Source organism: Colias philodice, chromosome 12 (genome assembly GCF_061535455.1).
Source record: "Colias philodice isolate Cphi_HAF_F1 chromosome 12, ilColPhil1 Martin Lab GWU primary, whole genome shotgun sequence".
NCBI lineage: Eukaryota > Metazoa > Arthropoda > Insecta > Lepidoptera > Pieridae > Colias > Colias philodice.
The window spans coordinates 5,726,277-5,743,560 of NC_143097.1; the positions used below are offsets into that span (position 1 = coordinate 5,726,277).

A 17,284-nucleotide genomic window follows, 5' to 3' on the forward strand; every position below is an offset into this window, starting at 1 on the left:
GCAAGCGCCTTAGCATATTGGGGCAGAAAATGAAATACTGAATTACTGACACGCGGTACAGCCACAGTACAGAAAGAGTGTTGGTATGGTAGAGTTGGTAGGTATATTTTACAAACTAACTCATTTATAGGTTTACGGTTTACCTACATACTTTAATATGAATTTTTAAGTTTGAGAGATAATTCCTAAAAGCGATGGGTAGTGATAGGGATCTAGTTATGTAAAATAGGATTTTTGTAAATTCATCTCATATTGAATATTGTATTCGACTCTATCAGTGATGCAATGAAATAAAACTAATTTATTTGTCTTTACTCCGTAATAACTTAAGAACAAAATCTGTAAGTATATTTTATTGCAAAACAATATTTTTAGATAGGTACGTAAGGGCATTGGCAATAAAAATAAATCCTGTCCTTAAACTTCCCCATTTTCTAGAAACATATTCAAATCTGATACTTAATCCCGTTGTTATAATCTAGTTGTAGTTATAATAGTAAACTGGTATAATGACGTAGAAAATTATGTATGCCTGGCACGTTTGTTTACAACGCCCCGTATTAATCTATATCGTGGTAAGACCAAATAAATCTAAGAGTACCTCAGTCTTATGCTTTTATCCATCTACAAAACAACAGATTTTAACGCAGGCCTAAGTATACCTAGGTCAAATTGAAATTAAAAAGCATTTTTTTACCAGCAGGGATAGGATGAAATTGAAAGGGTTTTTGGTAGGTATTATTGATTTTCAATAAATGTACACATCACAATGAAATATAATTTAATGGGTAACCTATACACCAAGATCATCCATTGTACGTATTAAATTGATAACTCGATCATAAACTAGCGTCTTAACATCAATGCCGTACATGAAGTCCAGATGACTAAATGTAGCTTGTTGAACTCTGAATAAGCCAACTGGGTTTGCAAGCTCATTGAACAGTCTGAAAACGTCATTCACATGAGCTAGTGGATCATTGTCTGAATAGTGTAAGAACACAGGTGTAGTGATTTTTCCTAAGTCGTATGTTGGAGGGGTACGGCTTCCGTATCTTCGTCTATTCTGAGTGCGCCCAAAATCATACCGACGGAAATGTTTGTCTGCTATGCCTTGACCATAGTGAGCAAGCTGCCTCACTGATGCGCCAGCAGGTGTGTGGCCAAAGATAACAGGTAACATTGTCTGGAAGAGATATTTTGGGTATAGTCGGAATGTTTTGCAATCTGTTTAAAATTTTAATGATGAAAAAAGAAACAGCATGTTATAAACCTACACAAAACACACTAAACTAATAATTATTATGAAAGTGAACATGTGTACTTGTGAATTGTACTTATCAAAAAACTTACAGCATTATGCTGGTTTTCATTCCATCCAGCGATCAAGAAAAGTATACTACTACAAACTGGTTGTAATACTGCTTCATCTCTACACAACGCTTGTCCAGCCCAAGTATATATGAGTCTGTTTGGTAAAAATTCACCGATACCAATCAAGGCGACTAGACTCTGGAAGAACATAACATACCGATAAATTAATGATAACACCTAAAAAATTCATTTTAAATTAAAGTAGATAAAATAAATTTACCGTCAAACTTTTGGAAAAAGGAGCCAAAGCATTAAATAGAAGATTTCTGTTATGTGCCATATAAGCCACAGGAGCTAAAGCATGCATAGATATTATCTTTTCATTATATTCGGGTCTTAGTGATGTCATGACAAAGAACGAAGTAGTTCCTTGTGAGAATCCAATATAATGCAACTTAGATCTGCCGGTATAGGCAAGAACATGATCAATCATAGAAGGTAAATCAATGTTTCCTATTTCATCCCAAGAGAAATCCCAAAAGTCTGTGTTTAGAAGTGCATCCGGGCGCAATCTTAAATGCTTGCGTGAATAATAGTTTCCGCGGGCATTACCCATCCAAACATCGAAACCTTCCTCGGCAAGTATATAAGCTGCAAAAATAGTATTTTTTTTTCAAATATCTCTGAGACAAAATAAGAAATAGTATTAGGTACTAAAGTGTACTTATATTGAGTTCTTCAGTATTAGATAGTAAAAAAGACTAGCATAATGTTGAGTCTTTTAATTAAAAAAATGTTATCGGGAGGATCAAAATAATTATTTTACTAATAATTCATTAATTAAATCTGGACACTACTTACCTAATCCGGAACCTGGGCCCATGAGTACATAGTCAGCAGAGGATCCCAACAAACCATGCATTAAGAAAATGACAGGTCTGTCCCCTGGGAAGTTATTGTTGTCGCGACCGTGTGGTATACGGTGCATTCCCAATATATAGCCATCTGGAGTAACTACTGTATGCTCCTCTAGGTTATATCCATATTTTGTAACAAGGTCGGGCTGAAATCAGTATGGCATAAGGAAAATAGCAACCAAAATTAAATCAGAATTACATAAATCAGTAGCAGGTAGGTATTGTCCATATTATCTGTATTGATTGAGTTTGTTTGAGTTTGAATTATTACTTACTTTATTACTGATAAGGAATAAAAATAAGTGATAATGCGCTATAATGCCTTACAAAGCAAGACAAGTAAAATATAATGAATAGGGTCTTTGTCGATGTTTGTGGCCTGTGATGGCCACCGATGTTGATGGATTGTTCAGCGAATTTGCTATAACCAAATGAACAGCAGACGCAAATGATAAAATTTTATAATCAAAATAAAATATATGTCCGTTTGTAATTAGATGTCGCAGCAAATGGTTCGTTAAAGTGCGCCGATTGATTAAGGGACTGGATAGTATAAAACCATTTTAATAAAATAGCTAAGCAAATCTTTTGGATAATTTTACTGGTTGTCTAGGTAAATTTGGATCTACAGGATCTTTGGATTTAATTATGTTACTCTCTCTGAATATATAATACACTAGCGGTCGGCCCCGGCTTCGCCCGTGGTACATGTTTACGTTTGCTCTACATAAGAACCATCCTCGTACTTCAAGGAATATAATAAAAAAAGAATTATCGAAATCGGTTCAGTCGTTCTCGAGTTATGCGCTTACCAACACATTTTGCGATTCATTTTTATATATAAGATTATGAATGACTTTTTATAGGCGGCTATTACACCACAGAATACAACGCTTACACGTAAACTATGTTCCGCAAATAAATATTATCTAAAGTAACGTGGTAGGTACCTACATATTTATCAAACATGTAATTAGCTGATGGATGTCAATATTTATAAAAATACTTTTCTAGATTTATTGATAACAGTGATATAATTGATATCTATCAATAAATAGGAATATATTAAAAATTAAATGGACGAATCACAACATAATATCTTTACGTAACAGATGCCTATCATACTTACTACAATCCGCCGTAACGCCCGTTACCAACTACCTAGTGAAGAAAAATGAAATCTAGACTATTAGTAAGTGCCTATATTGGACTAAAAAAAACACTAAACTTACAACATCCAGCTTGGCATCCTCTTCGACGTTATCAGAAAAACGGCCATTTAGATCACCTAAAAGTTCTTCAAGGATATCTGCATTTGGCGAACGCCCAGCGTGGACAGCGGCGAGCAAAGCAAACACCACCAAGGCGCGAAACATTTTTAGCAATGCTACCATATTTTGCAAAATCAATCACAACTTTTATAATAATAATTATTTTGATAAGTGCGATAAAAGAGATTAATAATTAAAAAAGAGTGTAAATATCTATTATAATCATTGTAAATATCTAAGATACACTATATGTAATATCTATAATATAATAATTATGATAAAATATTTATCAATTGTTACCGTACCTACCCATTGTCAAGGAAGAAAATTGTAATGGAACATTCAGAACAAAATATATGGAGATACTATCAGTAATTGATTTTTATCATGTTTTTACGTTTTGAATGAAACAATTAATTTGTTGGTTATTGATATTTTTGCACAATTTACAGTTTTCTGGGCTTTGTTAGACATCAATCTAAAACATCTAGTTTATTTTAAAAGCGGTTTTTATTTTTTTTAATACAAATAAATATATTAAGTATAATAATAGAGATGAGCCAGTAAAAAAACCTCTTAAGTTTGACCTTAAATAAACGTTCATATTTATTATTTACATTCGTTAGACCACGGTACAAGTCGGTTGGTAGGTACCTACGTCAAGAAATTTACTTACTAAAAAAAGTTTTACTGCACGCACAAATCGTAAAAAATTACTCCTTTTGCGGCGATATAGAAATTACTCCATTTGGCACCGTAAAAGTATAGGATCGTGATTTTCCTGAACGGCTATTCGACGATAAATTTGCTGTTAAAAAATGGGCCTGGTAAAAATGTTTAAATGATTTTTTTACGAACATAGAGCTAGAGCAAGAGCATTCATTCGCGATCTAAAACTATAAAGGAAAACTCGTATTCAGTGTTGTTCAGTATTAGAACATTGCATAGAATGAAGAATCGTTTCGAACGCACTAAGAACAACGAAAGAATGCTCTACAGTCTCTCTACACTAAAAGTTAGAATGAGCATTCGCTCTAATATAAGTATTCGCCTTACGCCGTATATCTTTTGGTTAATTATAGAGAATTTCTAAGATTTTGCGTTATGTTCGCGGTTCGACTTATCATATTGTGTAGTTTATACAGTGTACAGAGTATCTATTGCCAGGCCTCCGTCACTCGCTCAAGGTCGCGCTATAAGTGCCTACCGCACAGTAGGTCGGTACCGACCCAAGCGCCAAGCGGCAGTTGGTTGGCACACGCGAGACTGCGCACCCGCGTCACGTTTCCCGCGCTCGCTACCAAGATGCCCGGTTATTGCGATGTGGACGGGTGTCGGAGTTCAAGAGTGAATAACAAGGAATTGTCTTTTTTACTACTTTGCTACTTTTTATCCAGGAGACACATATAGCGGGTCCACGCGGGTGAAACCGAAGGAAACAACTACTATCAATAAGATTTCATTTTTTTTATTTTAACTATAATGTAACAAATATAATTAACAATAAAAAATTAAGTGTTTCAGCAACTCTGTGTTTAATTTACGCGCTCGATACAACCCTAAAGTTTTCGTTTGATGACGCAATCACGCGGCGTGCGCGGGAAACTCGCTTCTCGGTGCGTGTTCGTAGAGTACATTTCTTACTGCAGCCGAGTTGCGGCGCATTTTGTAGGTAAATATAGCGTAGGTATTTTAGCTTTTGTATGGGAGTGATGTATCTGTTACGAAGTAACTATTCTCTAATCTGTGCTATTGCTGATTACATTTAATTGGTAAAAAAAAACGTTAACCTTTTGAACGCCAATGACATCTATAGATGTCATGCGTAATCGTGCCCTGTGCGCCAACGACACCTATACATGCCAAGAAACAGATCATAGATAAATACAAAATAAACATATTAAACCTTTACTTTTACGTGTTTTATTTATACAGTTTATGAACTGAATCCCCAGTTATAACATAATTGTACACAGTAAACAAAATTGCCAAGTAGTTATTCAAATATTTGATGACAAAAAATAACTTAATTAATGGCTAAAAAAGCATGTTCTCTCGCGCCAATGACATGTATACGTGCCTACTAGTGATGTAGTGTAATATTCAAGTAACTTCATTAAAATTTCAGCGAAATTACTCTAATTCGCTTAATTTTTGTAATAACTACAAAAAAAATATATAAGCGTAGTCACTGAGAAAAAAGGTAAAAACTACATTCTTTGGTATAATACCATATTGTCTATATTGTGGATATTGTTGATTTGAATATTTTCCTTTTCGCCAATCATGCGCATCCCTAGCACAGTATCGATATGCAATCCCTTCTGCGCCATTGACATGAATAGATGTCGGACTGGTGACGTCGTAAGCGCGTGCCGTGTTGTTAAGTGCGGAAAGTTGTAAAAATATTTTATCGAGTAGGTATCTACCAATATTATAATCGCAAAAATGGCAAGTGAAGAGTTTTATAGTACAGAAGAACTATTGCGCATTTTAGAAGTTTTCAAAATTTATTACCTAATAAGTCTAATCAGTGCCTTTATTAGAATATTCTTATGGTACAAATTGTCGCTATTTCATATCAAAATATGGTAATTGACCTAAATAGGTACCTACATATAATTAGTATTTGTAATAACTCAAGTATTAAACTAAATGATTGGAAAATAAATATGTAGTTTTAATGAAATTCCCTTTATTTAAAGGTAATAGTTGTTTTGATATTTACAAATTAAACACTCCACAATAATACCTATAGTTCATATAAACTTAATAAATAAACTCGATAAGTTATAATAATATAGGTACAGCTACACATCCCTAATCAGAAGCGAGAGATTATAAAAAAAAGGATGGTTGCCCGCGCCATTGGCATGTATACATGCCAATGGGGCGTAACTGATAGAGAATAGTGCTGTAACTTGCTGCAATTTTATATGTATTTTTGTATCTCAAAAGGTTGATTTTTTTTGTTGATAGTTGCTATAAATGTGGTCTTAAGTTTTTACAGTAGGAGATGAGGTTAAATAAATATTATTTTTGTGTTATAAGCTGTTTATTCAAATATTCAGACGTGAATTATTATGTTTATCGATAACATTTTGGAATCCCTAGTATTTTCAAGGTTATTTTATTGAATTTGTGGCTTGGCGTGGAGGGCACGGCGATGCGTTTTTGCTCTGGCGGTCAAAAGGTTAAGCAGGTACACATTAGGCAGGTATCTACATATAACATGTACATTGTACAATCGGGGTTGTTATTGTACATTTCATTTTTTTAATGTGTAGCAGTGGAAATGTTACTGACTAGATAATGATTATAGTTTGTTTTAAATTTTTAAACTTATAACTTTATTATGTTCATGGAGATATGGATGACTTAATAAATAATAACACATTTATCTGCAAAAAATAATATTTAATTTATTACAGAAAAAATTATACATGTAAGAAGCTTATATAAGAGTTTGTTATAATTTATAACACAATTATACAATTTATTATTAGGGCAAAATTTAAACACTTAAATTTTAAGTAGAAATTAAAAGTAATTTAAGATTTTGATGACTTTCCATATGCCTCACATGTTTTTAGTTGTTCTTTTTTTTTGTGTAGGATAACATAGTTTATAAAGTATTGACATGTTTTGAGACCTTGTGTTAATTAATAGCAAAAGGCTAATTTTCACCTAATTAAGATAATTGTGAATTATTGCTTTTGACAAAAATAACTTATTGCTAAAAGAGAATGTTACAATATTTATTCTCCACGCTTAAAAAATCTGCCAGAACTTATATTAACTTTTTGTTTAGCAATAAGACTCCAAATGACTGAGTATAATTTAAGGCATTCTGGTGTAGAATTACTGAATAGTTTCAACAAATACTACAAATCATCTTCATCAGAATCAAGGGCAGCTCTTCTTCTGTCAAACTTAACAGTGCTTGAAGATTTAGGCATTTGTTGATTGACTGATTCCAACAACTGTATCAATTCTTGCTCAGATATTTTTGAGCTCACTTGGCCCATTTGAGCCATTCTGCAGATCATGTTTTCCACCATTGATGCTTTCTCTGGTTTACTTAATTTTATTATATTCACTGAAAGTAGAAAAAGAAGTAAATTAATGATTAAAATTAATTTAAGTGTTTGAATAAGACAAAATAACAAACATGAATACTTTTGATTTAAATAAAAGTTTGTACTATGGAACATATTTTAAAATACAATTTGGAATGCAATAGTGCAAGATAAAAATACATTACACACATCTTGTTCTGGCGTCTTGGCTAAGTGCTTGAGATAATATTGAATGTTTTGCCTCTTCCATTGCCTGCATCCGCTCTTGCTGAGCCTTGGCTTGATTTGGATCTCCACCCTAAAACATAAAAGCTATTAAAACAATACATTCTCATTATATATTGCCGGACAGTATCCATATTTTCGTAAGTAATGAATAATAGCGTACAGCTTTTACAGTTCTTATTGCTGCAGACACGAAAATCGATTCAAGAATAGATAATAACTTCTAATCTTTTATACAAATAAAGAGCATTTAAATTAGAAACCAGTGTAGTTTAAAGTTAACCTATTAATAAACATCTTACTCCATGTTGGGCTTGCAGTTCGGCGAGACGCTGCTGACGAATTCTCTCTAATTCCGGATCGTTCATTTTTCTTTGATATGTTTAAGAAAACTACAGTTATAGCACAATGTTTTAATTAGAAGTTTCAAGTAAAAATATTAACATTTGTTCATTATTTCGTTTCACGAAACAAAATGAATCATGAACCATCAATGTCACCTTTATGTCAAGTTTGACATATTATAAATAATAAGTTGGTGTTTAATTCGTCATGATACGTGGTTATTGGGCGATAAAAATGAGAGAAATTGTGTGTAAAAAGAGAAAAAGAGTTAATTATTTAGTACTCAGTACATCCTCGAAATACTGTGCTACAAATGAATGCTTAATTTAGAATCAATTCACATACAAGGTGAAGTCTAGGTTGAGACAGAGAACATAATTATTATAATATTATAATAGATAAATCTAGATGAAAATTACTAAGCTGAATTTCCATGTGGTATGTGCGTTGCGTAGGGCATAATATGCGTTATGCATCTGTTTCAGTGATCGATTATTAGCGTGTAGCTGATCAAATTTCTGTGATCTGCCAGACCGAGAATTTTTTTTATGGTCCGAGCCGGAATGGAACTCACGATCCCCTTGGTTCTACACACAACCACTGATCCACGTTGTTATTTTATTTTATACTTTAATAGTATATGTATAGGATCATCATCCAAGCTCCTGATTATAGGTATATCCATAATAAACAACAGTGTAGTTAGTTGGTAATTTATTCAATAAAAAAACGTAATATACATCTATTAATAACTCAGGCCCCGGAATCACAGACACAATAGAAAATCTATTGTGTCGTGGACCAATCGGGCCGTTTGGGGCTCAATGGGTTAAAAATAAAAACAATATTTTTACACAATATTATACATTAACACTATCATGCCATTGCAATGTCTGATATTCAATTTCATTTAATCCATTGAAATATGCCAGAACACCCAATTTATTAACTCCTACTGATAACCGTCCAAAAGCGACTAAGCTTGCAGCTCGAAAGGTTGTTTCTACATTAGTACATTTCAACATGTAGGTTGCATGGAACCTTACTGGATCACCTAAAAATATATATAAAAACAGTATAAAAATATAAACATTTCATAGAATAATGAATAGGGTATATGGGTAAAACCGCGAAAAATTGTACATGAATTATTTTTTCAATGTTCCCATTTTATTTCTCATATGGTATCAACGTTTTTTGACAACAAGTGTTTTGTTAGATATGTAATAAAAGGTATGCTTGTGTTCTTTTAGATTATTTCATAAAACTCAATCTATCTCTTGCAGAAATATTTTATTTTATATTTTTTTTACTGGCTCCACTTTTCTGTCCATATAAAAAATATTTGTCCACCTAACACCCTTGTGACAAAAACTGATAACCCCTACGAAATGGTATGACTGACTCGCATTTTTATGAAAAATTTAAGTTATTCGGTTCTTATTCAACATATACATAAAAATCTTTTAATGCACAAGGCTTTAATCGATTTTTTATTATTATTTTAAAAACTGTCCACTTTTTTTATACGTGTGTAACGTCACGTACGTAACGTCTCTAACTGCCATACTATAAGAATTATCAGAATCCTTCCCTTATTTTATTGAGTGGCAACACTATTTGGCATGCTCGCAACATTTAAAAAACAAAAGCAGCCATTTTTTCTTTGAGAGAAATGGTGTTTTGTGTTGATGTGAGATTTGTCGCTCGAAAAAAGGGTATTTAAAGTGTTCGATTGCGAGGTAAGTATATATATTCTGTCTTATTATCATAAATCTTTACGTAGGTTTACTATAAAACTAAAGAATAAGACTACTTCGTGGTTCTTAGCATTCACAATCGAGTAGTAATTTTAATTTAAGGTTATGTCGCCCGCATTTTTTGTCATGATTGTAACGATGTGTAACGAAATGTGTTACGTTACAGTCATGACATGTTGTTAGGCTTAGAACACATAGGTCTATTAAAAAATTGCGCGAAAAAAGGACGATAATATTTTGAAATCTAAACGGCTGAACGGATTTTGATGTGCAAGATATCATTGGATTGGTCTTTATCTATAGTTTTCCATTACCTTAATATGTTTTACCTGATTGTACAAAAAAAAGAATAAAATAAAATAATTAATAAAAAAAATAAAAAACTGACACTGCAAATTCATAACACGCAGTCGGAGGCTATATAAGATGTATAGAATGGGTAGAGGCCAGTAATATTTTGTAGCCGTGTAGCCTCCGACTGCGTGTTATGAATTTGCAGTGTCAGTCGGGTTTTTTTTAATATTTTTTATTAATTATTTTTTCAAATGAGAAAATCAAATTACAGATGGCGTTGACGAATGCCGAAAGGCAAAAAAAAATATCGAGAGAAGTTACAAGTTCAAAATCCCGAGAAATACATATAAAGAACTACAAACGAAAAATGCAGAAAGGAATAAAAAGCGGAAAAAATATCAATTTTTTTCAATACAATTTTGATTTATGCATCTTTTTGTTTTAATTCATTATTTTATGATATGAATTGGTTTTACCTACCTATATCTCCATTTTTTCCTGTCGTGTGAGTGTAAGACACCGTGTCGACGTTAACTTTTTAATGCTAGGAAGAAAAGATAACTGATATATGTACTAAGCTTTATAATGGTCATGTAAGTAACATTCAGTCATGTATGTAACGTTTGTTATGATGTCATGAATGTAACGGGACAATTTTTCGCGGTTATACCCTTATACATATATATACATACATACCAGGGTAAATTAAGAAATCTGAACCAAACTTTGATCCATTTGTGAGATAAAATCCTTTTTTCCATAAGTCTTTAAATACTGCATACTTTATTACTCCTTTACCTTCTGTTATACTGGGATTCAATGCATCAAGGGATACCTTAGTTTTTCCTGCAATAAAAAAAAAACATTTAATATATTATTTTCATACAATAAATAATATATTTATTTTAAAAACTCACCTATATCATAATAATGTTCTGTTGGTAAATGAATTAATAAGTTAGATGGAGCTACATTTGGCACCTTATTTATTTCTTCCTGTAATAAAATATTTTTATCTAAATCTATATCTGAAATAAAAACAAATATATTATAAAACTGCTATTGGAAAATTCATACTGTATTTTTTAATATTAACTGACTAGTTACTAAGTTCTTAAATTTTGTGGGCTATGTTTCATTAGGTTAGGTTTCATTTTTAATATGAATAATATCATTCATTAAAGAAATAATACTAAAAGAGTATTAACCGGCAATCCCCTTTGATAATAGTTTTTGTCTTTTGCCGGTCAAAATTATATCAATTTTTTGTGCAATCTGTTCAATTTTCCTTTTTTTCAAAGCTTCTGACTGCTCGTTGGTGACCCTGTAACATTTTGACACTTTTTATTTTATATGAAATTTCAAAATTCAGAAAATATTTTATTATTGAATCTAATATTGTCACTACTCCGTACCTATTTTCAATTTCATCTACCTGTTGTTTTATTTCATTAGACACCTTCTGTGTCATGTTGGGTGTATAATATAATTCACAAATGCCTTCATTTATAAGCAATGCTGCTTCTTCAGACATAAGTGCCATTGGTAATCCTGCGTTGGAATTGTTAATTTTATTTTAAGTTTTCTAAGTAAGTAATAGTTGAATTTAATAAGTACAATGCTAGAAAATACCATAGTTAAACGTTTTCTTACCTTGGAAATCATTTTGTCTAGGAAATGATGGTAAAGATCCAATAAGTGAGCCACATATTCGATATTTTGTTCGCAGAATGTACCAGTCTAGAAATTAAAATAACGATTCAATTTTGTTGAGTACTCGGGTTGGCTTTAGTTAACTGCCGCACGAATTTGTTGGAAATATTTATATTTTTAGATAGCTAGGTAATGTAAGATTGTAATTCCAAAATATTATCGTTAGGAAACTTGTAGTTTTTTAGTTATTAATTTTTAAAGTTAATAATTTTTTGTGCGAAAAAAGTGCATTTATCCGTTTTGTTGTGCAAAAAAGCGGAAAAGCGGACCAAGACGTTCCATTTCACTGTACTGTGACTTTACGCTGCGGCCGGCGAGTGCCAAAAGCGATTTTAGGGCGATTCCTACTGAAACAAAAAAAAATCTACGTAGGTTTTCACAACTTGTTTGTATTTTATTTATGTATCGTAAAATTTTTGTTACACCAATTCCATACATTTTGAGGTTAGAATAGGAAAATTGATTTTTCTCCAAAACTATTGGTTTCCTAACTTTCCCCTTTTGGTGGGAGGGTCCCCCCCTCCTCCCCCCCATCCCGCACCCACAAAAAACCTATAATACGTGCGGCAGTTCTCTAAAGAAACCCCGAGTACTCCTATTACCTACTTCTTATTAGTTAAAATAATAAAGTTTTAAGTCAAACTAAGTACCTTCAGAATTCCATACATACGCAACACCATTTTCTAAATATAACGGAATCATTGTTATATGCAAAATCTATGTACATCAAGAATCTTTAAAATATTATCGCACCAACATTACCGGTACCTATGTCGATTGTCGGTAAATAGCAATTAATTAAATAATAAATATCACTAAACAAGTAGGCATGGACCTCGGCATGGACATAAAACTGTAAACATGTCAATTTCAAATGTGAAATGTCAATAGGACAGACACCTTCACACACATTCGTGTTCACCATTCACCACTTGTTCACCACCTTAGTTAGCCACATTACTCGATGAAATATTCAGAGTAGCAAATCAATGCAATGTCCACAATTTCATCTTCTACATTTCTGTAAGTATATCTAATCGACTACAAGCCCGCGTAGGAAAAAAATATAGGTCAATTGAACCACCAGGGGACATATCTAGAACGATAGAAGAGCATAAAATAATAAGATTCATCACTATGTCGTCACTTGTAAGCTGTCCAAATGAGTGCAGATGAGAATTCAAAAGTACAGGTAGACTCGGTAAATTTTGGTCATATATTTTTGTACGGCATTCTTAACCATCGATAGATCCATTAATAATAATTAGAAAACGCTCAGTGCCGTACAAAAATGGTGGTCCGCAAAGTCGGAATTTTTATTTAATTTCCGAGAGTTACTGGGGGTAAATTTGGTCACTAGTCCGATGACCGATCTGTTTCATATTTTTTTTTATTGATAAGTGATATGTCAATTTCAACAAAACGTCAATGTCGTTATCAGCTGGTAGCTGTCTTATATGACACCACAGAGAATGACACTGTCAGTTTAAAAATAAAAATACGAAAATAAAAATTGTTATAACAATAATTTAACGACATAGCATTTAAGAAAAATATTTTTTAGTTCAAAAGAATGCTTATTGAAATGTAGCTTGAGATTTAATACAAAACGAAAAAATAATTACAGAAGGTTATATAACATAAAAATGGCATTAAAAAAAATATTAATTGGTATGTACTTATTCCTATTAAAAAACTTGAAGTAAATAAATTAATAGAGTTGTGGTGTTTTGCCGATAATTGATATAAACGAAATGTGTTATATTTTAAGGCGGAGGAACCGGGTTCATCGGCCAGCACCTCGGGGATGTGTTAAGAAAAACTAACTACCGGGTAGTTAACGTATCTCGGATGCCCAGTGCTAATGCAATATCATGGACAGCGGTAGAATCTGGGTCCATTGGTCATGCCCACGCTGTAGTCAATCTTGCTGGACAGCAAACTATGGATTTTACTAGGAGATGGACAGCAGGGTAAGCCAAAACACACATTTTTTGATATCCTAGTTCAACTTGCGAATTAATCCATCAGGCCCCGGAATTACAGACACAATAGAAAATCTATTGTGCCGCGGTCGGATCTGGCCGCTCGGTGGTTGAGAGGTTAATAATATTAGTATGATTTACACCTTTTAAGAATTGAAATAATTATTTATCTCATATGTTTCAGATTCAAACAAAATGTTAAAAACTCTAGAGTATTTACCACTAAGGCCCTAGCAGCAGCCATCAATAAAAGCACTGACAAGCCAAAAGTTTTTGTTGTGGTGACTGGTGTTGGAGCATACGAACCTTCGGAAACTATGAAGTATGATGAATCTAGTCCAACAACTGGGAAAGACTTCTTTTCACAACTATGTGTAGAATGGGAAGCAGCAGCTAAAATAGATCCACCTGTGCGACTTGTAAGTACAATGTTTGTCTCTTATTAATAATATTCATAATACTCTTCAACTCTATTTCTATATATTAAAATATATATTTTTAACTATTTATCCATCCTGCTAACCTGCATAGTTTCCGTTCCTGTGGTATTTCTTGGATTAAAACCAAGCTTTGTTCTTTATTGAGTTTGAAATTACTTTATATTCATACCATATTTTATCAAAATTGGTTCTGCGGTTTAAGTGTGAAGAAGAGACAGATAAGGCACAGACAGAGTTACTTTCACATTTATAAGATTGTAAAAATGTCAATTTCATTTATTGTTGTCAAATTAATTTCATTTATCACTATACAGCTATTTGTGTACATGGCAGGAGGAAAAGTGTTTACACTAGAATTTTCATACAACTTTTAATTAAGTAAATACAACCAGTGGGAAAGAATGGATTTAATCAATGAAAAGTATACCTAATTGACAGCAAGAAAAGTTAAGTAGGTCTGCTAGCATCTAATAAACCCACCCATATAACATCTTATTCATACTTACATTATAATAGATCCCAAGATGAACCATTTTTACTTCTTCCCTAATATAAAGCTACAATTTTTAGGTAATAATCAGATCGGGTGTTGTTCTTGGTCGCGATGGTGGTATGGTCAAGAACATGATTTTACCATTTTTCTTTGGACTCGGCGGTCCCCTGGGCACTGGCAAGCAATACTTACCCTGGATACATGTTGAAGATTTGTGCCGACTCATAACTTTCGCTATAGAAAATGATGAAGTGAAAGGAATATTAAATGGTGTCGCCCCTCAGGTCATAACAAATGGAGAATTTACGCAGGTATTTTATTGCATTTCATAACCAGCAATGCAAATCACTGTTGCAGTTTTATTTTAAAATGTAATCAAACATGCACTTGATCAGCTTTGGCCAAGGTCATCTATTTTTAAATGCCTTTTAGCAATCATATCAGATTATGTTGATATTGTTTGATTTTTATCTTAACGTTTTTCAATCTGTTAAAAGTTATGTTTTACTTAAAATTGCTAACAAATGCTTACAACAAAGTCAGTGTTTTACGCTAATATTACTATTACCTACATTATTTTTATTAGATTGCAATATTTCTTTTTTCTTTCCTTCACATAAACAACATATTCAATTGTAGGTATATTTGGTACGGTAAACATATTATTATCTAGTTTGTAATTGCGTAAAAAGTGTAAATTTAAATAAAATATGTATAAAAACCATTGATACAGAGGAAATGTGGCCAATTGAATTAATTCTAGAATATTTATAGGTAACTTATCATACTTATGAATTTAAAACACATAAATCATGTTAGATAATTTTAAATTCTATTAATAATTTTATTAATGGAATTTAAAATTACTCTCCTTATTACAATTTAAAATTTTAATTGAATCGGAATGTCGTCTATGCATCCGGTCACACGTCTGCGAGTATTTTACTATATTGTAGGTAGTTAAATAAAAAATATGTGTATGATACTGACAATAGCACAGTCAATAGATAGTATGTATAAAAATTTACAAATTTCATATAGGTAGTGTAATAGTAATCCCGTCAATGTTAGGCCGGATTTCCACCTGCAAGTAGACTTGCAAGCTAAAACGCGCCCTTAGTTTTAAAAAAGAACATCCTCAACTTTTTCAATATCGATTTTAACTGAGTGACACAAACCGCATCAGTTGCTTTATTACATACCTACTTTGAATGTTTTAAATAAAAAAAAATACTATACTTAAACCAAATTTAATTTTCATTTTCATTAAATTTTTAAATTAAAGCCCATTGTTAGGAAGTGTTTAAAGTATGCTAATTAGTGTATCGTTTTTTTTATTGATTTAAATAAATAATATTTATATTCCAGGCATTCGCAAAAGCGCTATCAAGGCCAGCATTCCTGCCGGCTCCTGAATTTGCTCTGAACCTACTTCTCAATGAAGAAAGAGCAATGCTCATGACAAAGGGACAACACGTCACACCAAAAAGAGTTTTAGAATATGGCTTCCAATACAAATACGATAACATCGATGCGGCCTGCAAAGAGTGTGCGCATTTGTTTCCGAGTAAATAATTAAGAGATCTTAATATTATGTCTAAGTGGATACTGAATAAAATAAATAAAGCGATCAAATAGAAATTAATCTTTGTGTTTTATTTATGTCCACATAAGGTATTAGCTATTTAGTAATCTGTGATACTTACAAAGTTACAAGTGTCAATATTTTATTTGACGAAAATTACTCTGCAGATGATGTTTGCATTTGCATTGAATAATAAAATTATAAATTATATTTAAAGGTGACATGATTCCAAAATAGATACCTATAGATTTCTAATCTGAGTAGAATCTAAGATATTTACTGATAAAAAATCATGACATTCAAGAAAAATAAATTAATGATCGTTCAAAAAGATGGTGTGAAAAAACTTTCGATCAGTATCTTTGATTTGCTTTATTAATAGGGAGTCTCATTTTCAGTGTGAAACATTTGAATGAAGTTTGTATGCGAATTAGGTATTCTAATCATTTGTCATGTAGATACAAATAAAGCAGTTTTGTTTTTCCTTTATTAGGTAGTTTTCTTACATGGTGTCATACAAGATGGCATTCTCTCATTTGTTTTTATGACAGGTACGTTATACGTACATATTTCATAGAGTCGAATCAAAACATAATTTCGTATGACATTTGAACACCAAAATCCATTAATTAGGTATTATCTGCATTATTAACTGGATACTAAAAGTTGAATAGATAAACTTTATCTTCATTTTGGATGACGGTCATAAAGATTTCTCGGATAAAAGTGTTATTCCGTTAATCTAAATAAATACACAATCAACAGTTATAACATTTTTGCGACGTACGGTCTACGTGTTTCCACTCCATGATAAGAAAAAAAAAATGCAATCTAATGAGCCTGAGACGATCTTAAAGTCTATT

The 17,284-nt window shown here is 32.2% G+C and overlaps 4 protein-coding genes and 1 long non-coding RNA gene across 5 annotated transcripts in view; 1 reads left to right on the plus strand and 4 right to left on the minus strand.

The window, feature by feature from the left end:
* The window catches only part of LOC149483991 (uncharacterized), a 418,879-nt gene that overhangs the window by 354,262 nt on the left and 47,333 nt on the right, over nt 1–17,284 (minus strand). The window lies entirely within an intron of this gene.
* LOC149484030 (lipase 1-like) lies at nt 768–3,607 on the minus strand. Its single transcript, XM_089702047.1, has 5 exons — nt 3,464–3,607; nt 2,176–2,377; nt 1,595–1,965; nt 1,354–1,512; nt 768–1,186 (listed from the first exon to the last, which is right to left on the minus strand). Exons 1-5 carry the CDS (start codon nt 3,605–3,607, stop codon nt 794–796), a joined length of 1,269 nt encoding a protein of 422 aa, XP_089558173.1. The 3' UTR covers nt 768–793.
* On the minus strand, nt 7,303–8,307 carry PDCD-5 (programmed cell death 5). The gene is made up of 3 exons (XM_089701531.1): nt 8,109–8,307; nt 7,771–7,879; nt 7,303–7,601 (listed from the first exon to the last, which is right to left on the minus strand). Exons 1-3 carry the CDS (start codon nt 8,172–8,174, stop codon nt 7,387–7,389), a joined length of 390 nt encoding a protein of 129 aa, XP_089557657.1. The 5' UTR covers nt 8,175–8,307; the 3' UTR covers nt 7,303–7,386.
* Tsen34 (tRNA splicing endonuclease subunit 34) lies at nt 8,851–12,797 on the minus strand. Its single transcript, XM_089701589.1, has 7 exons — nt 12,569–12,797; nt 11,859–11,945; nt 11,621–11,756; nt 11,414–11,529; nt 11,123–11,233; nt 10,902–11,051; nt 8,851–9,205 (listed from the first exon to the last, which is right to left on the minus strand). The coding sequence occupies exons 1-7, from the start codon at nt 12,618–12,620 to the stop codon at nt 9,012–9,014; spliced, it is 846 nt and encodes a 281-aa protein (XP_089557715.1). The 5' UTR covers nt 12,621–12,797; the 3' UTR covers nt 8,851–9,011.
* LOC149484033 (epimerase family protein SDR39U1) lies at nt 13,365–16,481 on the plus strand. The gene is made up of 5 exons (XM_089701532.1): nt 13,365–13,589; nt 13,690–13,891; nt 14,088–14,322; nt 14,914–15,147; nt 16,205–16,481. The coding sequence occupies exons 1-5, from the start codon at nt 13,565–13,567 to the stop codon at nt 16,409–16,411; spliced, it is 903 nt and encodes a 300-aa protein (XP_089557658.1). The 5' UTR covers nt 13,365–13,564; the 3' UTR covers nt 16,412–16,481.

Bases quoted from the DNA above. Each gene is read 5' to 3' on its own strand.
- LOC149484030 (XM_089702047.1), bottom strand. From the start codon at position 3,607: ATGTTTCGCGCCTTGGTGGTGTTTGCTTTGCTCGCCGCTGTCCACGCT. The intron at 1,966-2,175 runs GTAAGTAGTGTC...CTATTTTTGCAG, and splicing joins GGGCCCAGGTTCCGGATTAG to CTTATATACTTGCCGAGGAA. The intron at 1,513-1,594 runs GTAAATTTATTT...ATGTTCTTCCAG, and splicing joins CTTTTTCCAAAAGTTTGACG to AGTCTAGTCGCCTTGATTGG.
- LOC149484033 (XM_089701532.1), top strand. From the start codon at position 13,565: ATGGCATTAAAAAAAATATTAATTG. The intron at 14,323-14,913 runs GTAAGTACAATG...TACAATTTTTAG, and splicing joins TAGATCCACCTGTGCGACTT to GTAATAATCAGATCGGGTGT. The intron at 15,148-16,204 runs GTATTTTATTGC...TTTATATTCCAG, and splicing joins CAAATGGAGAATTTACGCAG to GCATTCGCAAAAGCGCTATC.
- PDCD-5 (XM_089701531.1), bottom strand. From the start codon at position 8,174: ATGAACGATCCGGAATTAGAGAGAATTCGTCAGCAGCGTCTCGCCGAA. The intron at 7,880-8,108 runs GTAAGATGTTTA...TTTATGTTTTAG, and splicing joins AACTGCAAGCCCAACATGGA to GGTGGAGATCCAAATCAAGC. The intron at 7,602-7,770 runs GTGTGTAATGTA...TTCTACTTTCAG, and splicing joins CCAAGACGCCAGAACAAGAT to TGAATATAATAAAATTAAGT.
- Tsen34 (XM_089701589.1), bottom strand. From the start codon at position 12,620: ATGATTCCGTTATATTTAGAAAATGGTGTTGCGTATGTATGGAATTCT. The intron at 11,757-11,858 runs GTAAGAAAACGT...ATTCCAACGCAG, and splicing joins TAGACAAAATGATTTCCAAG to GATTACCAATGGCACTTATG. The intron at 11,052-11,122 runs GTGAGTTTTTAA...TTTTTATTGCAG, and splicing joins AGAACATTATTATGATATAG to GAAAAACTAAGGTATCCCTT.